Below are 26,655 nucleotides of genomic sequence, written 5' to 3'. Positions count from 1 at the left end.
GATTAACCCCAGTGATTCTAACTGAAAAACTGCCCAAGATCACAAACAGGTACGTACGTCTAGCTGCAAGAGGGCTAAGGTTTGTGCGACACTGTCGTAGTGGAAGAGTCATTATTTTCATCAAAATATTGAAACAAACATCAAGTTTGGGTCATGTTGCAAACACAGCAAATGAAGAGTTATTACAAACGACAGCAAAATCACATATCCCAAAAAGCTGTTTTGGTAAAGCAACTATTACCATCTTGTCATTTGCCAAAGTTCTTTGAAATTTTTGCTGTTCCGGACACTTATATGTCCCTGCACTTCTTGGACCTGATTGTCTTTACCTGAACACAGAAATAACTTCACAGAATACATAACACGTTGAATCATATCTGTCACAACATGAAAAGCAGATCGAAACCCTGTTTCAAAGTAGAGCATCTATTTCATCCTTACACACTACTTTCTACAAAAATAAAGAGGTATTTGCTAAAGCAATCTAAAATAATCCGAAGACGTATACATGTATATAAACTATATGATTTTCAAGTAGTATGTGTACCATGATTTAATGTAGTCCCTATAAAAGTAACGATTGCTTGTAAGTATGTAATGAAGGGATTAAAGTCCCATTTGAAGAACTAGGCAATGAGGATCATTAAGTGCCTTGCCTCGGGGAACCACCACTACAGCCAGGGGAATATGAACTAAGGGCCTTACGATTGATAGAACACAATCTTACTCACTGAAGCATAACAACTCTCCAATATATTTCAAAGTTCATTTATAGAAACAATGCTTCCAGTAATATGTAACAACTATAGGGTCAATGAAACATTGACATGGTATCATCTTACTCACTGTAATATTTTGGTTTTCTTTTCCATCATAACATGGATACCCTTGCACAATGCCTATGGCAAATCATGGGAACTTAATTTCTTGTGCATTATATATAATTGTATGAAAAATGGAAAATATCTTTATAGTGGTTTCATGAGTCTTATGCCTCACTACAGACGTATCAAAGCTAGGTCTGCAGGTTCATCAACTCATGAATTGCTAAAATTCAACTTGGAAGCAGTTTTACTCTGCAATTAAAAGCTGAAAGACTGAGGGGAAATATATTTAATGAACTGTAATGAAAAAGAGAAGGATAAAACTATTAGACCCCCACCACCCCCCCCCCGCCCCAAAAAAAGAGAGAACAAACATCTGATAGACACTGTTTAATAGCACAACACAACCACACACACAGTTTAATAACACATAATACATAGCAAAAACAATGACAGTTTCAATATCACAATAGCTGCAAACTCTGCAACACATACCAATCTTTTAGACAGTCTCCATGTCACTTCTATAAATTTGTAGTTACTAAATGGAGGAAGTAAGATATTTGAGGAGTACACATAAGCAAATCCTCAAAGAGTTTTGCCATTGTGCACTTGTGTTTACTGCCACAAGCGAAATAGCTTACTCTACTGTGACATTACATAATATGTGAACCAGGATTGTCCCAATTTATGTTTACACAAATCATACCATGGAGATGTTATAGATGGAGTTGAGAATAATTACCAAGAAGTTAAACTACAAGTGGTGGAAAGGTGCTTTGACAATAAAGTGCATCAATAATCAGGACAAGCACCTTCACACCTTTGCTGCTGCAGTTTGCTTGCTCTTTCAAAGTGCTGGCAACAATGAATGTGTGTGCTTTGAATTGGAGCAGTGAATCAAAATGCTCTGTACAGTATTACGGTTGTATTACACACCTTCTAACAAGTGGAAAAACATGTTGGAACCCGCTGTAGCAGAGTACTATATTCGAACAATTGAATATGCCGGATTGAAAAATAAGAAATGAATATGCCCAAACGCGCTCATCATGGACAAATAAGAAGATTTGCAATTTCATTTCGATTTTAATACACATTACACGGAGAGAAATACAGGCATATAGCTTTCTTTTCTAGACAGTTCTAAACCAATTCTGTATTTCATTGTAAATTTTACATTGCAATACAGCTTATAATTCAATGAAATGCGACTGTTTTCTTCGTCTCCAAATTTCACCTTGGAGCTAGAGTGTTACTGAGCATGGCCACAAAGCATAGGGGAATGTTAGACATTCCACTGTGATGCCTAAGAATCCAAACATGGATCTGCATGGATTAGGAAGAGTTGCCACTCCTTCTATTAACATCTCCCTGATCATATGACATGTATGTGGATTACATTGTACCCATGAATGAGTTGTTACCTATGAACGAGTTGTTAAACTTTTAAATCATTCTGTCAGTTTGGCATTCAGTCTTTGTAAAGTGGCAGAACATTCCTGATGACGACTTTTAAAAAAGGTACTTATCATCCACATAACACAGTAGCTCTCCTTGAAAAACTTTTAAAATATCTTTTCACTTCGTAGGCACCTACAGTTTTGGCATGTCAGCCAAGGCAATCTTCACATTAGGTATTACAAAGAATAAAATTTTTGTGATATTGCACGAAAGTTATGATTACCATTTCTAATAGCAATACCTTACCACCGAATTCTCACTGACGAAAAAATTTGTCGCCTTTCAAAAACAAACTGAGTTGACACAAAAGACTGGTATAATTTTTATCGGAAAATAAAAAGGCCTTATAATCTACATCCTATCTCTCACATGCACTGTACATCTTGTGAACATTATTACACACACACACACACACACACACAAACACACACAAGTATCAGTATTTAAAATGCACAGTACCCTATTTTGAAAGTAAGAGAAGCTTTAAAAAAAGATGCTGATGCAGAGTTGATTTACACCATGCTGAGTTAGGTAATAGCACCATTGTTTCGTCTATCCAGAGTCGGACCTGGCAAAAGACACAAAATTGAATAATAATTACAATATTAGAACATCACAACAAATTATCATACAAACAACAGTGAATTTGTCAAAGAGACAATTGCTGTTATCATTATGATTATCATATCTCCACTGGTAATTTCACTGATATTACCATCAAAAGCAGTAAACAGCACTTCAGTGAAAAGTACTTGTAGAACTTTTTTTTTCTTTTTAAAAAAAACCACCTAATTATTGATATCTTTTAGTACAAAGTAAAAAGAAGAGAAAAAAATATATTATAACATGTTTTAATGCTCCGCTTCATACAACCTTTCAATACTTAGATTTGCCATAATAGGTTAGCAACTATCTATAAAAGTTGGTATAGGGAAGTATCTATCATAGGTGTTCATGCATGACTTGTAGGTTTAGATCTTCAGGAAATTCTATCGGTGTGATGATTTGTCACAAATGTTTGTGCATGCATTGCCAGATGTTGAGATTCTCAAGAGACTACATCCATTTGATTATTTCATATACTGGATATCTATTTCACGATGGGGACTTTGGGTCTGTTAGTTTATTCACTTCTCTTGTTTTTGTTTTTTTATTTACATTATCTTTAATCCCTCTCTGTTATAGCTGCAGTAATCATCTAATCTGTTGATTTATTGTTTACTTTGGTGACTGCAATGTCATACTCTGTTACCATCATCATCATTACCATTTGCTATGCATTAGCATTCACTAAAACTGAGCTAATTTCCCTGGTAAAGAATAGCACCCACAGCTCTGAAAGCTCACCTCTCAAACCTGAGCCGGCGGTCCCTGTGTGGGGTAGGGGGCAGCACCCGTGCCCCCTGCATCAGGGTGCTGTACACGTTGACAGCGACGAGAAGCACGCACAGCAGGATGGGTCCAATGATGGCGCCCTCCAGTCCGTAGTAGTAAATACCTCCCGCCACAGCCAGACCCGTCAGATAAGGATGACCACCACTGGGATTTATGAAGGGGGGGGGGGGAAGGGAGGAACCAATATGATGAAAGAGAACAGAAATGAAAAATGTTATCAAATCAACATTGCACAACAAACTGCTATCAGACATAATACAGTAAATGTCACATGAACCTATAACTCCAAGATATACATTTTTACATCAGATCAGGACTCCCTACAGGTATACAAATGTACATATATGTATATTATAAAGTGTCTGCATTGTTTTGTTGGTGGTGATGGCGGTAAAGGGAGGGAGCGAAGCAGTTCTAGACACGGTCGTTACGTTAACTTGGTTATTGCCAAGGAAAAAGTAAACAGCTAAGTACCACATCAAGGGCACTTTGTTCTACACACAAAACACATCCAACCTTACCACAAATGTCATTATTTGAATCAGAGACCAAGGTGGAGCATGGAATGAGATGATGGGGGGGGGGGGGGGCGAGTGCTGTGGTGGTGGGAGGACTAGGAAATGGGAAGGAGGGAAATAACTTACCCTTTGATGTCACTGTAGATAGTGGTGTCCACTATGAACATGGGCAGCAGCTGGACAACAAACAGCATCACGGCCAGAACCTTCTCGCCATGCACGAGGAGCTCTATGACCCCTGGCACAGCTGCCCAGTATGTGCCCACGAAGGGGATAGCACCAAAGAGGGCCGCCAAAGCTATAGCAGGGAAAATAAGAGACAGGGTATGTTTGTAGTGAGTTTCCTGGGTAGAAACAAGGTTTTCAAATTACATGCTTTGTGGTTTAAAGTATATTATCTCCCTCAGGTATAGTTGTTTGTGTTATGATATACAGAGCATGAAAAAGGGGGCAGTTTCACTAGACGTTTATGAGAGCAAGAAATGATCTACTGTTTGACACGATATAGAACATTTCAGAATGCACAATCACCCTACAATCACCGATTCCATGATCAGTGTACGCAGCGTGCAAGCAATGCAATCAAGCTCAATTGACAAAATGGCTGCTTCCAGTGGTGGCCGTAGTGAAATGGCTGAAACTATCCCTGTTTTCACCTGTAAAATATGGAAGAATTTCTGAAATCTGGCGAAGGAATGACAGCAAAACCATGAAGAAACACATCAGCTTCAGACTTTCTGTGTTCTGGGATCATTGTCAGGAACTGAAAACTGATTTTGACAATGATCTGTATAAAGAAGCCCTAGATCTCCTTTTCTCAAAGTCTTATGCTGGAGCTCGGAATCAAAACAATGAATACTATAGTAAGAAGACAATGAAACCTTTGCGATCAAGCCTTCAAAGGCATTTTATGGAGTCAAGAAAGGTGGACATTGGCAAAGACAAATCGTTTACGAGAAGTGGGAAAGCGTTTAAAGCTGTAATGAAAAATATAAAAGCAACAGGAAAAGCTGCTGTAAAACACAACCATGTCAAAGGTTGATATCACAGCAATTTTGCAAAGTCTAGATTTATTATCAGCCAATGGTCTTCAGAAGAAGGTTTTTCCTAGACACCATGCAGCAATTTGCTAATATCAGTGGTATGGAGAATTTCAGGAACGTGACGCCAGGAGATCTTCTCCTCCATGAAGTTGACAGAAATGACCAAGAGTGCTTAACGACAAGAGCCAGGGAGGATACAGTTCCTTTGCCCGGAAATCCACTTTATCCTGTAACCAGCCTCAAAACGTATCTGTCCAAACTGAATAATGACTGTATATGGACATGGCAAAGGCCAAAATCGAAAGCAAAGCTAACTGGTGTTTTGTGATATGCAAATGCACCCCTTGGGAAAAATACATTGGGCTCAATGTTGAAGATAATCTGCAAAGAAGCAAGCTGCAAAATACATACACATCACTCCCTGCACGCTACTATCATCTTGGTTCTGGACAAGGCAGGGCATCCTTCACAAGACATAATGACAGTGTCTGGCCATAGAGCTGAAGGCTCTTTCAAGAACTACACACGTACAAGTGAAGCCAAGAAAAAGAAGATGCCAGAAACACTTTCAGAAATCTACCCCACACACCCACAGATCAGCGGCACTGCAAATGTTGTGGAACAACCATCTACATCAAAGATAACTCTCACTCAGGACATGAATACTGAACCCGAGACTGAAAACGTGCCACAATTAACCAACAGTCTGTTATGTAAATAGGATAGCTCAGTGCCCTAATGAATAGGAGCCCTGCCAGGCAGTGCAGCATGACTGAATAATAGATGCCCAGGCCTGAATGAACATTGGAATGCCAGTGATATACCACAGTCCTGCAGTTTAAGACAGCATGCCTTATACTTCACTTCACAACCAGCAGCCAGACTACAGAGACACACCTAAAGGTAACTCCAGTCCAGCATAGTATATAACACAGTCAGCTGAAGTAAGTTTTTGATCAAATACCTAATGCAAACCCACTTAATTCACAGGAGCAGACTGCCACCACGGTCACTACTGGGAGCAACAGTACCAGAGCCTCTTACATGATGAACATCAAAGAATCAACAGCCAGAGTATCACTTCAGTGGCTGTACAGTAAATATTTTCAACAAGTAAAACAAAAAGAAGTCATTCACACAAAAAATTTGTGTTTCTGCTTTGACATGCTTTTTCTCTCAGAGGGAATTGTTTTTAGAGGTCATATACGGCAGGTGGTCACTATAGACAGGTGGTCGCTAAGACAGGTTTGACTGTATTTCAACTGCTATAATTGCTTGTTTGTGCAAGTAGCCACGATTAACCCTTTTTTGCACACATTCCTTCTCCCTCTGTCCCTCACCATTTTCTCTTGCTTTACTCTCCCTCTCTTTTCTCAGACATTCATAATGCGTTTACATTTCCCTCTCCTTTCCCTAAAATGACATCAGCATTTGACACCAGTGTGACAGCTCTTACAACTACTGTATTAAAGAATATTACATACTATGTTGACTTTATATTAAACTATGTCGAGTTTGATTTCCAATCTTTATATTCACATCCGAGCACTCTCTTCATCATTCTAATTTCTCTCAATGCTAGACTACCTTCTCTTTTTTTTTTTTTTTTTACATTAATGAAATACAGGATGGCAAGCATCAGGATCATATGATTAAATTTGTCATCTTTTAGTTCATTCACTAGATATAGTGCTATATAAAGAATTATTTATCATGACATTAATGTTATAGACGAACATTATTTACATTGGCATTTCTCCTTTTCCTTCTGCATGCATCTTTCTTTTAATATGTTGTGACATGAAATGGAGATGTAAATGTAATTGGTGTGGTGAAATCACAATTTAGCTTTAGCCTTACCTTTGCTTAATATTGGATTTAGGTTAGTCCCCTTTTAATTTTACTTTCTCTTTCATCTCATTGTTCCCTCCTTCCCTCTCCCTCTCTCTTTCTTACTGCTCATTTCTTTTTTCTGTCTTTCTTTTATATTTCTGTCGATTATTTCTATTTTCTCTCCTCTCCTTTTCTTCCCCCTTCAATTCTATATCTTTTTTCTCTTTCCTCATAATTCTCATTTCTCTCAATGCTGGACTAGCTCTTTTCTCTCTCTCTCTCTCTCTTTTTTTTTTACACATTAATAAAATACAGGATGGCAAGCATCAGGATCATAAGAGTTAATTTTTTCATCTTTTAGTTCATTCATTAACAGAATGACTATATGATTTTTGTTTTCATTATGTAATGGATTAAAGACCAGATTCACATACCACTGTTGTAACTTTGTTCAATGTTATTTAGTTTTAGCTTGTATATATGGCTATGCTTATAATTATCAAGATTTTTATAGTTATAATTGAGTTTTCTCTGTGTGATATTATATCATTGTAAAGTAAACAGTAATTCAGCCTATTGGCAGTTATATTTTACTGTATGTGTCTGTTTTACCAACAAACCACTCCAACTGAAAAAGTATATATATACATATATATATATATATATATATGTATAGATATATAAATCACAAGACCGCACTCAGCAGTAATACAATTCTGAAGAAGGGCATTTCGCCCGAAAGTTTGACTAAAGGGGTGCAACCTAACATCAGCCACGTCTCTGTGCAAGTTTTGCTGCCAATATATCTAACTGTCCTTGCACTGCCCCGCCATGTTCTGTTTAAGTCTATTGCTGTCACTATATATATAAATATATATATAAATCCATCCTCAGGAAAGTTACTATTTATTCCTCTTCATTAACTCATAGCTTTAGGTATTTCATATTCATATACTATAAATGGCAGTCATAATGACACACATAGTTTTGAAACATTGTTTTGAAATGCACTGTAGGGGTGCAATTCTAAACCTTGTTAAACTAGGAACAAGATTTTGAAAGTCACAACCACGATCTCAAACACAGTCAAACTGATGTCACAGTTGCGTACACTGTTTGACCCAATTGCCCAGGGACAAGCAGGGCATAATGAGATGTGCAATAGCAAAGTCCGAGCAAGCCCAGCCGGAAACATGCACGGGAGAAACTCTTTAATAAATGCTCTTCTGTAAAATCATGTTTCAAACCATGCTTCTCAGTATGCAAAATCTCACAAACACAGGCAGCCACATACACATATTGGGTACATACACCGGTTATACATAATGGAGGAACAGAACCTACACACACACACACACACACACACACACACACACACACACACACACACACCACTATGTGTATGTTGTGAGAATGGACACAGCACATGCTGTATTCATGTTTGAGCATACTTACATCTGCCTACATTTGTCTGACAGCCCATAGAATTCATGGTCTTTGTATGAGGTTGTGGTTGGTTTTGGGTTGTTGTTTTTTTTTTTTGGGGGGGGGTGGGAGGGGCTGGTATATATTGCCTGTAGTTGTCACTACTTACAAACAAGTTGTAGAAGACTTCTAATGACCTAACTTTATTCTAAATAGCAAAATGAAGAAATGCACATCATATAGCAAAGTGGGAGAACATCAAAATCTGACTTTTCCTTTTATTCACAACTTCTATTGATTTGAAGATGCAATAAGGAATCTTTGTGTGAGTGTTTGCATGAGTGTGTACATGTAAGGAAGTTGGTAATGGGGACTTTACACTCACCTGATGGTATATAGACAATCTGCAGACCAAAGACAGTGTGTGTTAGCCAGGTGTAGAGACCGTAGAATGTGGACATCTTGATGGACGCACCAAAAACACCCCTATGGAAAGATCATCAACAGTAAATGTCCCATGAATGGCATTCTGTCAGATTATGTCCATTACAGCTCATTGGAAATTATACTGATTTATCCACACAATTCTGTGATTTGGCTGTACAGGGAAACCCTGAAATGACGAGGTTGCCGCGACTGTCAACTTTGCCTTATTATAACTGGTACCTCGTAAACATACCAAAAAAGACACCAGCTATTAAAAATCCAGTAATGGGAGATCACGCCCAGCACATTCACGTTGTTAAAAACGGTACCTCATGCATACAAGTGAGTTTGTTATAACAGCATTTGCCTGTATAAAAATTTGCGGGGTAATTTTTGGACGGATCTGTATATTGGGTGAATTAGTTTTGCAAGAAAAAGAAAAGAATCTCCCTATATCTTCCTCTGCTCTTGCTAATCAATATACCGACAAACCAGTGGGAAAACATTGTGCAGCTTTCCATAATCTCATCCAAACCCTTTCTCACATAGATACAGAAGAATGACTTGTGGAATCTCATTGCATTGTTGTGCTGGTTACTGAGGAGGCCTATGTCTGAATTTGGGCCAATATACATGTAGTTGCCACACGCTGCATTTTGTGATTGCGCAATCTCGTATGGAATGGTTTAGGTGGCCTATTGGCTTACACCAGGGCGCAATATCCCACACCAAAGAGTGTGCAGTGCACAACATAATCTGCGGCATTGAGTATTTTATGCAGTTTTGCATGGAACATATATTCTCTACACCCACAAGGTATCCCACAAATAGTTTATGCATCTTTTAGAGACATAACCCCAAATTCTATGGCTTGATCACACTAAAGTTACCCAACCCCTACCTGATGGCGGTCTCCACGGCAGATCCGTACTTGCTCGACGTGGAGTCGTTGACCGGCGAGAGACCCGACATCCACTTCATGGGGAGGTACTGCTTGTCGCTGAAGCTCAGCAGGTAGAACAGAGTGGTCAGAAAGACCACCTGCCGCGGGAAAAATGACAAAGGAGTGGTGAAAAATCACATACAAATTAGATTTTATGTCAAGGCACATTATATATGCATCTCTGAGGCATCGCGGGTTCCTTATCACATAAACCTCAGAAATAATCAGAGAAATCTGATTTTGAAACCAGGTACTTCTTGATACTGATAGGTCAATATGGAATACCATGGAGTAGTATTTTGTTTACACCTCATCACTAAATCTAATGCTTTAGAAAGTTGTCATGTCCTGTGACAATGTCTGCATTAGACTGCAACTAAATATTCAGAATTACTTCCGACTCTGATACTCGGAGCTGAATTTGCTTATCATCACAGTTTAGATGGTGCTTCCCACAAGATTCACAAAGTCTAATCGGGTCATGTCGAAGATTTTTCTATTTTTCATTTTATTTATTTATTTTTATTTTTTTTTTTTGGGGGGGGGGGCAAACAAGCAGACCAGTCACTCTGTGAGTCTTTTGTCAAGCCATGCTTGATCCACTCATGAATATGTATGTAGATTAAGAATGATACACACATACAGTCAAGGGTTTACATGCATAGCAGGTATACTTGACTTGACCTGTGCACATCACCCCCTCATATCACACTTTTGATGTTCATCGGTATAAATGCTGCATCCTTCAACTACTGTTTGATGTATTCCTGATACCATATGTTTTGCATCCGACACGTTAAAATGACAAAAAAGTACGAATGGTTGATTTGCACAGACCAGTTTGCTACCATGTGAAGAGTTTCCCAGTAACCATGCAGCAAATGTAAGTCTACTCTATGACATAAACTGTCCTTGCAAAAATATAAATGAATGAATGAATAAATGAATGAATGAATAAATGACTGAATGAATGAATGATGAATGGATGGATGGATGGATGGATGGATGGATGGATGGATGGATGGATGAATGGATGGATGGATGGATGGATGGATGAATGAATGAATGCATGAATGAATGAATGAATGAATGCATGAATGAATGAATGAATGAATGAATGAATGAATGAATGGAATGAATAAATAAAAAATAAAATAAATGAATAAATAAATAAATAAATGAATAAGTAAATAAATAAATAAATGAATAAATAAATAAATAAATAAATAAATAAATAAATAAATAAATGAATGAATGAATAAATAAATAAATAAATAAATAAATAAATAAATAAATGAATGAATGAATGAATAAATAAATAAATAAATATTGTTGCATCGAGGCGGTGAAAAACGATATTGTGGAAAGGGAGATGGGAGGGGAGGGGGGAAGACGGTTGCAAGAAAGAGAGACTATGATGTATTATTCTAGAATACATACCAGAGAGAGGAGGAAGTTGAGGATGGCCGTTCCTCCTTCAAGGAGCACAGTGAGGATGGTGGTGAGGAGGGATGCAATCAGGTTCATGTTTCCCTTTAAGACCAGCCACACGGACTCCAGAACCTGAAACATGAGAGATGAAGATGGCAAAACCCTCAGTTTGAACACTTTCAATGAAGATGTCCTCCTTTTTCTGTTGTTACTATTGTTTTATTTTGTTTTTCAAGTCAAAGCTGACGACAATTTTTATGATGCTGGTGATAATTCATTTATCATGCCGTCCAATGAAAGGAAAGTCTCTACAAGTTATCTCATTGTGAAGGAAGATGTTTATTCACATCATGTGACCAAGAAGTCCTCTAAGTCTCATCATCATGTTGTTTGGCACTAGCTTCGTTTCTCCTCTGGAGGTTCCAATCTTCATGTACTTGTGTAAAGGGATATTAGCAAATTCATTCAAATAAAAAGAACGCATCGAAAAAAACAAAAAATCATTCATTGTACAAATTTGGCAGTTTGTCATGTCTGATAAATCACAGGTTAGAAGACATACTCATAAAGGCAACTCCCATTACAAAGAAGTCCCCGGGACCAGCAGTTTTCTTTCAATATATTGAAATTTTGTAATAAATTAATGATATATATCATGTAAATATATACAGATAATAATTTTGGAACCTGAATTTTTACTTCGTTATAATGAGAATTTTGATATGATCGCGTTCATTATAACAGGAGTGCACTGTACACTCAAACTTTCGGCTGATCTGTCGCTTTTCATCCATTATTTTTTTTTTTTTTCATAGGAGTATTAAAACTCTTTTATTCGGATTATGATGATATGACTTCGGTGACGCTCGTGTCTACTCACGGACTTGACAGTGTCTATGTTGTCCTGGAAGGCCGTCATGAATCCCGACAGATCAATGTCGTCAAACTGTCCCAGGGTGCTGTAGATGCTGTCCACGGACAGGTTGACCTTCGACCTCAGCGACAGGGAATCATGGGAGTCGAGATGGCTTTCCTCCTCGGTACCATTCTGTTGCAAGTACAGTGAAGCAGTGCAAAAGCAGGTCAAACTTATCTATGCAAAACACATGACTAAATTTCCATTTTGAAAAACTCAATGGCCATGTCCATAAAAGGAGATAGTTACAATGCCGAATTTTCAAGTATTTGAGAGAAATACAGTCAACCATGACTATTAAAGTCGAATGTAAAGGATCAGAGAAAATTTATTGATTTACGTGAATTTTGACTCTTACACAAATAAAATTGGTACATCTACATCTATCTGGGGTAGAATTTTCTTTCAACTTCACAAATTGTTCACATTGTGCAATGTTGGCTTATAAATGTGAGGTTCATTGTAAGTGACATTTTGCATCCAAATATTTGTGGACAACTACAACAGGTTCATGACAAAATCATAACTACATTTTGTAAACCAACAAGTTATCTCATACTTGCTCACATGAAGGCATTTCAGACAAGTCAATATATTCATATCTTCTTAATGTTATCTAATTGTATACAAACTTTCGGCTATCTTGTGCTTCTGTTTTATTGTTTTTATAAAAAATAAAGCATTTTTGTGTTGAATTATTGCTGTAATATAATAATAGTATATGTTAAAGAAAAATCAAACCAGAAAACAAACACTAAACATGGTATGACACAATGAGAAGGTGTAAGTTAAAGAACCCTGACAAATCTTACCTTGGCCACCCACTGGACATAAAGCTGGTCCCAGATTTCTAGAACCTGCTTCTCCACATTCTCATTGTCTCCTCCAATGGTACTTCTCACCTAATAAGCAAAGAAAGAGGAGGAAATTGGTCATCTCGCAGACTCTCAACTCTGAAATGTAGTAATGCACCTTAATAAGGTATCAATTTTGGCTTGAAACAATCACTATCAAATTGTTTATGGTCATTGTCAAGGACAGACATCATAACTCAAAGCCACAATGAGCAATCAAAGTGAGTGCTTGTGTTCAACTTTCTGAAACCATTACCAGCAAAAAAACAAGAACAAAAAATGAAACAAAACAAAGCAGAATAACAAATACATAACATATCAAATTTTCACTGCTACACTGCACAGGGGAACAACATGTATGTGTTTAATGTGTAATCAATGTACCTTAATTTTTGTCTACGGGTAATGTATATACAGTTTATCACAGTGTTCTTGTATAATTGTGAATCTACATCAAAGCATTTTTTGCTACTAACAGCAGTGATTACCTGACTTGCAAGGAAGAATTAAAGGTGAAACTGAATACTGAGGACAATATCCCGTATATAAGATAGAATACACACAGATCATTATTGGCCTAGCGGTAATGATTTAATCACTGGAGCCGACGCAATGGAATACATGTGTATCGTTTACCGAGCACTGAAGAATCAATTACTCCAGCCTATGAGAAGGAAACCAGTAATGTCAGGGTTGTCTATCAGATATCATCAATGCCCTAGGTGACACAAAGAGGCGAGATGGGAGGAATGAACTTTACCTTTTCTGCAAGCCAATCTCTTCCGTAGAGGTACGCATTGTTCAGCATCGAATCCATGGCTTCATTCATCTGGCTCGTCTCTGGGAGCCATCTGGAAAGATGAAGTTTGGTTTAGTTTGTTCAGTCTCCTTCTTTTTTCAAAAGAGCATGCATGTCAGACAAGCCAGACTTGCAAACATGACACCAGCGATACATGGACTATGAAAAAAGAACTCACGGTAATACTGAATGTACGTGAATATATTCAACCATACCTATAAAATCACAATTCTACTTCTGGATACAGCTCATCATCAGTAAGAGGGTACACATTATTTTACTATGTGCCAATGCAACATAAGATTCCAAGAGTATGCATCATCTGTTTTGATTTGACAGTGAAGCTGCAGTTCACATTTAGCATCTAGATTATATCCCTTTCTGAAATACGTGCTTTGAATGACCGAGCTAATTTTGCGTAAGTTCTTGAGCAAACCCCAGCTGTTGTCAGTAGTATCAAAAAGATATCTTATGATTTGTACACTTTTTGTTTTTAGATACAAGCACATGAAAAATTTTAGAAAATGCTATATACCAAAGTGCTGAGTTGCATGGAAAAGAGCTATAGAGAAAATGTGTAAAGGGCCTTTCCATGTTATGAGTTACATGAGGTATGCTTCAGAATATGACTGTCCATAGTATGTTTCCTCATACAGACTGATAAAATGATAACAAATCATTATGATAATATACTAATGATGCACAGGATAGAGTGTGTTAGTGAAGGTGCGGCGCGCTCGAGAGTATTGACAATGGTGCGACATGCACGAGGCGCATCACTAACGCCACGAAATAATCCTGTGCATCATTAGTTTTATAAAATGGGTCGAAAACTAACAGCATTATTCACGTACCTTTGTGGGTCAATACCAGTCAGCTACATGTAGCACTCGCTCAAAAGTCAAGATGTCCGAAGATGTTCGTCCCAAACATTTACGCACGTCGCACTCGGAAATCCCGCACACTCACCTAGTACTGTACGTACGTATAAGAGTATACGTACGCCACGTACTGTTATGCACAAGAAAGGCCGCCGGCTGTTGGCAGCCCGCGGCCCGAACTAGAAGTTGTTTACAGGATTGACAGCGCGTATAGTAGCGCGTGACGCACTTGTAACAACTGATTGAGTGCGCACTGCTAGTGTAAAACATTGTGACGTACGTCAGGCCAGGGAGGTGGAAGAGAGACTCTTCTTAGTGCTTACCTGAAGAAAATAATGCACGCACACGTGACTCATTTCAGCGCTTCCAATTGGCTACATTCTTGAACCCATTTTATAACAGCTACTAAAAAGAAGAGAGACCAGTAATAATTATACAATAACTGCAAAAAAAAAGAACAAAAATAGTATTAGCAATAACAAGAATAAACAACTAACAACAATAACAACAACAGCAGCAAATATCACCGCAAATCTTACTCCTGCAACTCTGGATGCTGTGATACGGTGTCGTTGATGAGGTCACCGGTCACCTGGATCAGTGTCATGCTCTCTGACTGGATCTGTGTGGATGTAAGTCACAAGCACAGGTGTAATTTGAAAAGATGTCAACTCTATTATACAGTCTGCCAATTGCTGCAAGTAACATAATCTTGAGTTCCATGATAATTTTGATGAAGAGGGTGCACAGTTATCACCATCTTTTCATGTTTGTTTTTTTTAAATAATCACAGTTTCAAAGTCCATTTTGCATCACATACAGCAAGTCATTAGTTTGTTTTCTTGTCTAATTTGCAGATGGATCTCGTCACGTCTTGACTTTTCATACTAATATTTTCAACCATTCATTCAGGCAGATCCTCAGGTTTTGGAGTTTACCTGGCACATACATCTGTAAGTGGCAAATTTTGAATCTACGATTGGCAACTTAAATCTATTCAGCATCATCTCAGCTACAACTTGTACATGGTGACCTTGGTTATTTTAAAGGGAATGATAAGTTGGTTCTAAATGCTTCACAGAAACATCACTCTGCTTCACTCACTCACACAACTGTGATGTCTGGAAATAATCTGTCAATGAGTAAGCATCACAACTCATATGAATCCCTTCATGTATCATAATGTATCAGGACTGTTTGTGAGGGACTGTTACTTCGTGACAGCCATTTTCATGAGGAGTTTCTTTAAATACTCAAACAGCCAAGTTTGTTTGTTTTTATATTTTGTTTTTCTTTTAAATCTAAAAAATGCTGTCAAAATTGAATGAAAGGTAATGACTTGGTGCTTGGGCACATAAAGAAGGATTGACAAATCAGTTGAAAAAAGGTTTACTTGTGAGGTAACAATAACCATGATAGTAAACATGAAATATGAATAAAATTTCATTTTGATCCAACTGATTGTTACTGACATTTGACTGGGGGGGGGGGGGGGGACAAAGGGAAGGGATGGGAAGTGTAGTATTCTTGAGACCTCGAGATCATGCAGGGAAAAAGAAGGGCACCGCATTAGTGTCTCCAGCATAGTTTTCTTTATAATCCACTGAACTCTACTATGGAAGGGACGCTGTGCGCACTACATGCTGAAAGTGGCTAAAAGGCTACTGGAGCTCGGGCACATCACTGTTCAGTGGCACGCATGTATGAAGCCAACGCGGCCATTTTGAGACTCTCATTCCCACCCTTCCCTCACATTCTCCCCAACTCAAAAACTTTGCTGCTCTGGTCCACACCATGAACAGTAGTGAGCGGGACTAGCTTGCTCACTTCTTCAATGGTATGGGAGTCTCAAAATGGCGACCGCCACCTTCAGGGCACTGCGCATTACGCTTGTTCCGTAGTAGAGTTCAGTGTTATGATCTGGAAACCTGTTTACGCTGTCCTTGACCATGCTATTCACCACTGGCAGCTTTTCAAACATGGAACAGATCTCGACGTCCACATACCTGCACGGCCATCATGACGGTGAGGAAAATGATAACCACAAACATGGCCAAGATGATGAAAACACTGATCACACTATCGAGGGAGTTCTTCAGCCAACCAATCACCTAATACATGATGGATAAAAGGATCAAAATGAAGAGAAAGTAATGTCAGGTAAGAATTTGTATGGGGATTTGCATATTTTGTTAGTCAGGACATGGGTCATTTGACTCTATGTCGTAACATTTTTGTCACAGGATATTCTTTTTAATCACAAAATCACCCACACATATGCTGTGTCATCTGTTCTGCTCTCCTTTCCTTTGTTTGACTTCATCTCCATCTGCCAAGATGACTGGATGGCCCATATTCAGCTGCACTAGTTGGTCTTCCATGGAGTCCAATTGTATATAACTGGGAAGGACCACTTCACCAGTTCATGCACCCTGCTCTTAGCAATGAATGAATGAAACAGGATCTGCATACATGCATGGGTTGTGACTCCCGGGACATCCATTTTATATCTTATCTGAGGGAGGTGTGTTTTGCCTCTATTAGAGGAGGTGGCATGATAACAATCAACACTCCTCAGTAAAACTGACTTTGCTTGAGAAGAAAACAAAGGCCAAATTCTATTATTTATTTTCTCGGTGATGCTGCCAAGAAAGTTTTAATCTTTGATATGCATTACAGGGTTACAGCTACTGCAACATTGAAAATAAATAAACAACAAGAAATGCCAAAAGCAGACACACTGTGGTGATAGAGGGCAATGTACCTTGCGATCTCCCCTCAGGAAGAGACTGACAAGCTCCCTGATGTATGGTGGAGTCAAAGCATCTCGCCTGCCACCAATGGCCTCATGCACGCTGCTGCATTTTGCTTTCACCTGCAGAATGAGAATACACAGGTTTACACACTTGTTGCAAAATCCTTGACAAAGAAAACCATCATTAAACTTTATCTGTGAGAGCACATATAACAACAGGAAAAATCTGATGAAAGAAAGGATCTTTCAAGCTTCACCAACAATTGCTTAATGGGTGTAGTACTTAGGCAAACAAATTAACCCCATGCAGACACTAATAACTCCCTACATCAACACACCAAGTTTGGAGAAATAAATGTTTATGATAAGATCTCTCTGAGAACAACAATTAATGAAGTGAAAATTACTAATCTTTCCCTTTACACCAGACCTAGTCTTGCTGCCGGATAATCTGTGATGCTTAAGATCCTAAATTGTAAACAATTTCTAGCCAACAGTAAGTGAACTGCACTTTGACAGGCTGGAAATTGAACTAACCACGTCCCAAGCGCCAAGGTTCTGAGCAATCTTCTTGAGGAACCAGAATGCCAAAAGGATTGGGACCAGCTTGAGGATAACACCCATGTGCATCCACAACCTGACTACCACACATGCCCACACCAGCCCGTAGATGAACCGCACGCTCTGACCGCCCATGACGTCATCCACCTCCGCCCGCCGTTTCCGTGCCGACCTCCGGTGACCTTCGTCGGGCTTGGCCCCCGGAGTCATCTTCGGGGTGGAGGTGGATGTCGGGATGCGGAGGTGGGTGGGACGGCTGAGGTCGATGTCGTCTGCTGCCTTGGTTTCCACGGTGGGGCTCGCAGCGTCAGCAGGCTGGGCGGAGTCTGGCTGGTCAGCTGGTGGGGATGATGCTTCAAAGCTTTCAGTGAAGTCACTGCTTGACAAGTCCTCTGTAAGGTGGGGACAAGATTGTATAGAGAACTGACAACAAAATCACTTCCACCTTACGACTACATGATGACACACAATGTGAGAACTGGTTGATGTAAATGTATATGAAAAGAGAGGATGGTTCACAAGTCAGATGAGCTCACAGAGTGGAATGCAACTACTAAAGTGGTAACTATAACATACTATTAAATTCACAGTCATATAATTTATCAACCTGGTGAATACTTTGGTCATTATGATATGGTTATTGGAAGACACATGCACACAAGTGACAGGGAATTTCAAGAAAATACTCTCACTTTCTTTGAAAGAAAAGAGATAGCAGGATTTCATTTTTGTGCTGCTACACTAGTCAGTAGGTTCTAACAGCTACAGTAGACAACTTGACACGAATCTGGGGGAAGAAGCATCAAGCACAGATGAAAAATGGACCAGTTCCCAGGGATATCATTACCTCTGGAGCTTGCATCTCTCCGATGTGAGGTGTAGCCGAGAGCCACGAGGATGATGACGAGAAAGAAGATGGGAATGCGGTACCAGCCGGCAACAGTGGAGAGATGGAGGAGGAGCAGGATCCAGATGGGTACGGACAGCGTAGTGAGAATGGAGCTGGACTGAGGAGTCCACCAGAAGATGAGGGCAATAACATACGCGATGATTATGGTCCACACCTAATGGAAAAAGAAAGTACTCCTAAAGTTGTTGTTGTTGTTTGTTTGTTTGTTTTTTCTGTGGACATGGGAGATGGCCTATCATTCAGCAAAGACCAACCACACACATGAAAGTTATTTATTGGATAGGAGCGATACACTTGGGCAAGACTGTGATAAAGACACTTTGGGACATACGAGACCGTCTGAATGCTTACAAACATCACAACACGTGTAGTAGAGAGGATACAAAATCTTAATGGGAAGACACATGGCTCCTTTAAAAATGCATGGATGGTAGTTAAGCGTGAGCAAGCCGTTGCTAGGACTTCGCAGAATGATCAGGAAAGAAAGATGAAAAATAAAGAGAGCTGGAAAGATGGGAAGGGCAAGGAGGTGACAGATGTATACGCCTGAACGAACAACAAATCAATTAAATTCAACGTAAGCCCCTTTCTTCGCAAGCACGCATTGGAATAACTCTTGTGACCAATCCATTTCCACTATTATATTGACCAGCCTGTGTGCTGTGGCTAAAGAATCACCAGACCGACTACCTACGTTGTACGTTGTAGTATACGAGAGTGAATGCCATTCAAATAACACGCAGATGAGGAGTGAAGCAATAAGGACGTTTACAGACCTGATTTCAGCCACAGATTTCGGTGAGTTTTTGACGTAATTAAACAAAAAATCGCACACCGATTATTGAATGATTATCATAGATTACGATAATTCCTTGTATTTTAGTTTTCCACGATTAAAGATATTCATGAAGGAGTCGCACAACCACACTGAAAAATGACAACGTCTGCGAAGGAATAGAGGTGCAGCCGCATCGCTTCGCTACAGCGGCTGCGTGTAGTTACAATAAGACATGCTCCCTCTTGAACTAATTTAGATCATAGACCCTCTGCTCTGCTCTACAACTTTAAGAAAACAATGAGCCTACAACAACTTTATGAAAACAATGTACCTAGTATTCTGTGACTGTGGTATTAGAATTGTATTCACATGCTGTTCGTAACAGAGAAAAAAAAAATGCTTGATGATAATTTAGCACGCAAGAGGACTTGATTCGATATCAACTAGCAACTTAATTTACACATCAACCTTTCAATGACAAAGTTTTTTGGTTTTTTTTTGTTTTTTTTTTTTTTTAGACCTAACTGTCAGGTCCCCACTTTTACTTACCCACAGTGAACTGAAGATACTCAAACCATCATAAAGTGTGGTGAAAAGTAGTTTGACAGCTGGGAAAATGTAATCAAGCAACCAGTACACAATGTATGCAGCGGGTAGACCAGCTGCTACTGTTATCAGAATCTTGTACCGCCTAGCAATCAAGCTTCCCAGCTGCTCCGAAGCGAAATTCAACAGAGTGAGCGGGATAGCCACCGCCCCGACGACCAGCGGGGTGCTCGAGTCTTCCAAGCCCTGAAGCCACCCGTACATCGAGCTTTGCAGCGTGTACTTGAACGGGTATAGCACAGTGCCGCATAGCGTAGCCCACATAAGAGGCTTCAAGAAGATCTCGAAGACAAAATAGACGGATATTCCGGCTGCACAGCACAGAGCAATAATGATGAATGTAGCAGCATTGTAGAATGCTTGCTTCAAATGCTTTTCGTGTCCCTGGGGCACGAAATGTAGCATGCTGTCCAGCGGGGACCTCGGTTCCGTTCCAGGTGTCGCCATATTTTCCTTGAACAGCTGTGACATTGATTGGCGCAACGCTGCGTTATTATGATCACTAGCATCGACTGGCGCCAGCAGGGTGGGGACCCATATTACTCTGCTAGGTGGCTTTTATGCAGCATAAAGTGTTGATCTCCCCCATAATCACTCATAATGCTATGTAATTTTTTAAAGCAATGAATAACATATCTTAGTGGAAAGAGATGTAAGGCAGAATGTGCAAACCATCAAATAGATAGGAAAACCCCTCAAATGAATCGATAAATGACCAATGAAAATGTCAATAAATGTAAACTTTAACTCTAAAAAGAATTTTAGATAAATACTATTGTAACTGAATAGTCAATTCATGATGGAACAAATAAGATAGTACCAACTCTTATGCCTGGTAGACAGATTGCTAATCAGATAGATAGATTTTATTAATGCATTAAAACAGGTTATTAATACATCTATCATTTCTGGTTACACATTTTAATTTCATAATGTTTAAAATCGAAATGAGCATCATGGAAACATGCATTTCCAAACTTTTTTAAAATTCTTGTTTCAGTACATTGTGGCAGTTAAATGAAGTAGAAAGAATAATGTATATGTTCCAAAATGATCAAGCTAATACTGATGATTGATAATTCAAAGCTTGGTGCATTATAAAATCCATTTGAGTATATACCATTCATCTTTATACTCTCTCTCTCTCTCTCTCTCCCCTCTCTCCCTCTCTCCCTCTCTCTCTCTCTCTCTTCTATCTGTTTATCTTATACCTATCTATGGTTTACCCATCATTCCACTCTGACACCATTACACTGTCATCCACTCACCAAGTTCCACAAAAAACAGACATCCTCACTCCACAAAACACCAACAGTCGAATTAATACATAGAGTACAAGTATGACTCAAGACACAAACTAATCCCATTGTGGTGTACAATAATATAGTAATGTATCAAATATAGTGCCAGGTTGTTGTTATAATTCAAAGGCGCCACATTCAAGATTGAGTATTTGCACCAAAATCTATATTAATTTCTTAGAATTCACACATTATAACATTAATTCCAAAAATGAGAGTATACTATCAGAATAAAGTGTTTTTCACTGGAAGCAGGTTTTTGTAGATTATTGATTTCCTTGGCTTCAACTACTGCTTCATATTTCAACATGCTTTAGCAGGACAGCGTTATTTCTACAGCCTTATTGCACATATGGAACACAGAAAAAATACAATTATCTCTATTACCTTAGTACAATTTGTATAACAGAAGTATATAGTTATCTTTATTATCCTTCCAAACACCTAAGGGTATTCTCTTCACATAATAAGCACCTTCAGTAATACATTTCAACATGAACAAAATGTGCTACATAAGGGATCATCTAAAAACAAAAACAACTAAACAAACAAACAAACAAACAAACAATTAAAAAGCATGTTGAAGTGCTGTCTCTCCTACCCCTTTACTGAAAGCCTATCGCAAATCATGTTCATGACCATGTACAATGTATACATACTTGTGTGGTTGGTGAACACATGAACCACATTAGATTATGCTTGGCAAGGTTTGTTTATTGGTGTTGTTGTTTCTTTTTTTATCTGATGAGGACAAACATTAATTTTCAGCAGGCGCATATTTATATTTAATAAACAACAAGAAATCATTCTGAAATGCAAAAATTAAAAAATTAAAAAAATACACAAACACTCCACTATGGAACATGATTTGTAGCTTAGAAATGGTGAAGCATGGTATCCTTCCCTTAATGGCCTTCATGTCAATACTTTTGTACTTCGATTAATTGAAAACTTCTTTTGACTTCATTACATGAGAGTGAATTAACATCATTAAAAAGAATGTCTTAAAAAAGAGCCACAAAAAATACCAAGAAAAAAGTTATAATGGGAACTTCTCTGATGGTATGTAGTACACACAAGATATGATAAATAAATTCAGTGATCCCCACAAAGTGATAACATTTCCATATTGACACAAGCTTACCATTGGTCTAATTACAAAGTCTTAGCAACTCTAAGGAATTAAGGTCCATTCTTTTTTATGTCATTTCTTGGATTTTCAGGTCATTGCCAATTAACTCACAAACAGGTAGCTCAATTGAAGAAACTGTATAGATTGGTTTGTTATATACACAGTCAGAAATATTGCTCATTCATATTTTACTCTCACTTATATCATTCCAGGATAAAAACTTAAGAAATATCAATGTGATTGATCACAGAAATTTGCATTCACGAAAGTACCAAGCACAAACACTATACCATCCCTCTCTTCCTTCTTCTTGTCTTCCTTTTGTACCTTTTCTTCCTCTTCCTATTCTTCCTTCCTCATTTCCTCCTCTTCTCCATCATCTTCCTTCTTTGCCTCTCATCTATTCTTCTTCTTCTTGGCACATCAGTGATTATTGGATGATTTCGCTGCAACTTTGGGTGTTCTTGAGAATGGTATAGTTGGGTTTCCCCCCCCCCCCCCCAATCTATGCTAGTTGGTGAAACTTATGGCCAGTGGAGGTTATGTTTTCAGTTCTGTACGTTTGTCTGTTTGCATCCAAGATAAACTGAACATGTGTTCATAATGAGGTAAGGAAGAAACAATTAAATGTTGGGGTCTTGAGGCCAAAGGTCAAAGGGGTCATAAAGGGCATCAAATAAACTCAATGTAATGAGTAAATGTCCCTATAAGTCTATGTTTGTGTGAAGATAATGCCTGTGAAATGATTTTTAGAATAATGTTGCTTGGTGGAGTTCTGCTCTATTGGAGAGCTCCTCTAATTGGTAACCTTTATTACCCCTATCATACCCCTTCTGAAGGCATTTCTAACAGTCTTTCTGACCAATGATGTGGTTACGCCTTCAGCCACACAGGATAAAATTTTGTAAAGTGTAGTGTTGTGCATAATGTTTGCTGACTTAAATTTAAAAAAAAAAATGTTTCACAAAATTCTTGTCTTTTCTTTGGTAGTCTATGATGTTTACAAGTGAGAGATGGTGTTGGGTTGGCCAAACTTCAAGCCGTAACTATAGAGGGAGACAAATCAGAAAGCAAAGAAAGAAAACTCTTGGTAAAAGAGTCACAACACACAATCATGTATATCACAAATTTTTCATCTACACATGTTTTGAAAAAAAATGAGAGAAATGTCACTGTTGGTCATTATGGTTTGATGCTTGCATAATGATAAAGCACATGATATAGTTATTATTAAAGAGTGAGCTAAGAAAGGCCTAAGAAAACAGCACACAATACCAAAATAAAATCTTTTTTGGTAAGAAACAATGTCCTGAGCAATTTACACCTCTTAGACTTATCATATTGTCATCAATGAGAAAAACTTTTGACTCGTGTCGAAAGATAACCATCATCAATATGCTAATAATAATGTCCATACACATTCCGTGACATAATTGTCCACACTGAATGAAGTCATGCAATGTCAAACTCTCTCTCTACCCTCTCTTTCTCTCTCTTATTTTTTTTCTCTGTCTCTATATCTCTCGTATCTCTCACTTGGAACGTACATGCACTAGAACACAAACCATTCAAAGGCACACAGGGGATGTCAAAGGCATGAGTAAGGCTTTGATAACAAACAGCAGGTTGTGTGCATGATGAACAAATACCCTTTTGAGGGAGAAAGGTTTGCAGTGACACCATGTGTATGTAGTCCTTATCTGGATCGTTGCTTGGCAGAAGATGTGCATGTTGTTTCCATCCGTTATGTTTTTCAGATGTATCCATACAAAACTTTCCCCCAAGTTTTAGACATCCTAAGCCCTGCTCTCTCATTAGATAATGCATATCAACTTCACAGAAAGAAAAAGAACAGGGATACTAAAAACAGAGCAAAATGATAATTATGTGCCTAAAATTATATATGACTTGTGCAGACTGCATCAACTGTGCGTTGGGAATGATGACATGCTTAGCGGTGTCTGAAAACGCTGCACATCCATGCAACTTTACTGTGAAACACCTGGTTAATCCTTAAGGTCTCTAACAGGGCTTTTACATCTTGAATGTTCACCATTTGTATCATTAATAAATATAATGTGACTCATATTTGACATGTCATTACATCAACAACACAGAAGTAATGAAAAATAGATATAATCTTTTTCGGACAGAAATTGAGACTTTTCAAATCTGCATGCATCATTTGTCATCTTTAAAACTTGGAAAATAAAATTTGTGCATTATAATCTCTCTGAAAGATTGATTATTAAAATGGAAATACAAAGTAAATAAAATTGCATCACAAACTCCTGCACACATAAATTTCTCCTAAACCAATTAATGACTTTGTTTGGTTGTAGTGGGCTCATAATTGCAATTTAAATTCCCTCAAAATACAACCCTGACGATCTCAAATGACAACTTCATTTTACAAATTAATCTTTTGTGTGATGTCTATGAGAGATATCTTGAGAGAAGGCTAGACACAAGGAATACACAACTTACAAGACATCCTCACTGACACAGAGAATAATTCATATAGAATAATTTCAATAATGAAAGTGACAAAGTAATCACTGTGACTTGTGGTAATATTTGTTTTATTTTAATATGTGCACCACAACTTTTGTTGTGTCTGATCCAACGTACATTCAAATACAAAAGTCATATTCAATATCTGCTGGCTCATTCGGTGAACAGTAGTTTCGTATTCCAGAACCTGGTTTATGCCAGCATCAGTTTGTAAAGCGAAAGTTTAGAACTAGGAAATGTCTTTTCTGATGAGAAACCTTCAGAACTCTAAGAATACGGGTCTCCGAGACTTAAATCAAGGGTACAAGAAAAGTTGCCCCACAACTACAGAAAGGTCTGTTGGTCACACGGCTTAGCTATCACATAGTAGCCACTGCTGTTTTCTTAATCACAGGGCAGTTTGCTCTTCCAATATTTCCTGTTCTACTCAGAAGTGGAATAAAAGGATTCCTTTTTCAGCACCTGCACCACTACCCCACTGCCCCACTACACATCAGTCTGTGTTTGAATGTTCTACTTTTCATGTTTTAGGTTCTACCTTTCATGTTTTAGGAAGTACTACTGATCTGCTCCTGCTAAAATAGCAACCTTTTCCCCCAACCCTTGAACCGCAATTCATAGGCTGCAAGGGGAATCAAAACAAAATACACTCTCCAACCATGCCAAAGAAGATAGAGAAGAACCACTAAAATTTGAACAGGCAAAGATGCAACTGACTGGATGCTAAGCCAACGAGAATGATATAAAAAAGACGAACAGGTATCAAGGAACGTCACAAGGAGATTTTACAACACTTGGGCATCATGTCTGCTCTATAGCTGTGGAAAATGGAAATGACATTCAAAAGAGCATAATTAAGAATAATGTGCAGTGTGACAAAAAATAAGCTAATTGAAAGGATACTTCATTGCACAACACCTTAATCTTTGCAACAAGTCGACAGTACGCAAAGTATATAAACATTAGTGTACACATGTCACGTGAATTATCTATGAGATAAATTCACCAGTGGTGTGTGCATTTTTTCAAGCTTTGGACAAAGGCACATCTGTTACATGAAGCAACTAAAAAATAAAACATAAATGAGGATTTCATGGAAAAATTGTGACAAAATTAACAAACTCAATCATTTGATTTTTGTCAATAGTTTGTGGTATGCAAAAAAAGAAAGAAAAAAAGTGGGATACGATACAACCAACACTAATAAAAACCATGATACAATTACTTGCACGGTTTCACAGTGGAAAGAAAAATCAAAACGCAAAAAGTGTTCCTTCTTTTCTTCCCTATTAACTTAAACTAGTGAAGTATTTTTACCAACCACATCCAAACAAGCACACGCACTC

General features: G+C 38.3%; 1 protein-coding gene across 1 annotated transcript; it reads right to left on the bottom strand.

Moving 5' to 3' along the window:
• Positions 1–1,934: 1,934 nt before the first annotated feature.
• On the bottom strand, positions 1,935–20,809 carry LOC139726701 (transmembrane protein 245-like). The gene is made up of 15 exons (XM_071637687.1): positions 20,306–20,809; positions 18,916–19,132; positions 18,045–18,460; positions 17,517–17,627; positions 16,759–16,863; positions 15,292–15,374; positions 13,833–13,923; positions 13,031–13,120; positions 12,183–12,350; positions 11,312–11,434; positions 9,830–9,969; positions 8,888–8,988; positions 4,328–4,499; positions 3,636–3,827; positions 1,935–2,856 (listed from the first exon to the last, which is right to left on the bottom strand). Exons 1-15 carry the CDS (start codon positions 20,807–20,809, stop codon positions 2,841–2,843), a joined length of 2,529 nt encoding a protein of 842 aa, XP_071493788.1. The 3' UTR covers positions 1,935–2,840.
• Between the last annotated feature and the right edge of the window lie 5,846 nt (positions 20,810–26,655).

The sequence above is a fragment of the Diadema antillarum genome, unplaced genomic scaffold, assembly GCF_040938485.1.
Source record: "Diadema antillarum isolate AM-2024a unplaced genomic scaffold, OU_Dant_1.0 seq00000097_RagTag, whole genome shotgun sequence".
Classification (NCBI taxonomy): domain Eukaryota; kingdom Metazoa; phylum Echinodermata; class Echinoidea; order Diadematoida; family Diadematidae; genus Diadema; species Diadema antillarum.
Note: the sequence above shows the minus strand (reverse complement) of the source record. Positions and strands in the feature narration are given on the sequence as shown.

What these genes read in the sequence shown, in the direction of transcription:
- LOC139726701 (XM_071637687.1), bottom strand. Translation starts at nt 20,809, where the DNA reads ATGGCGACACCTGGAACGGAACCGAGGTCCCCGCTGGACAGCATGCTA. An exon ending in TCAACTTCCTCCTCTCTCTG is followed by an intron (nt 9,970 to 11,311) that starts GTATGTATTCTA and finishes TTCCCGCGGCAG; the next exon opens with GTGGTCTTTCTGACCACTCT. An exon ending in GATTGTCTATATACCATCAG is followed by an intron (nt 4,500 to 8,887) that starts GTGAGTGTAAAG and finishes TCCCTGCTATAG; the next exon opens with CTTTGGCGGCCCTCTTTGGT.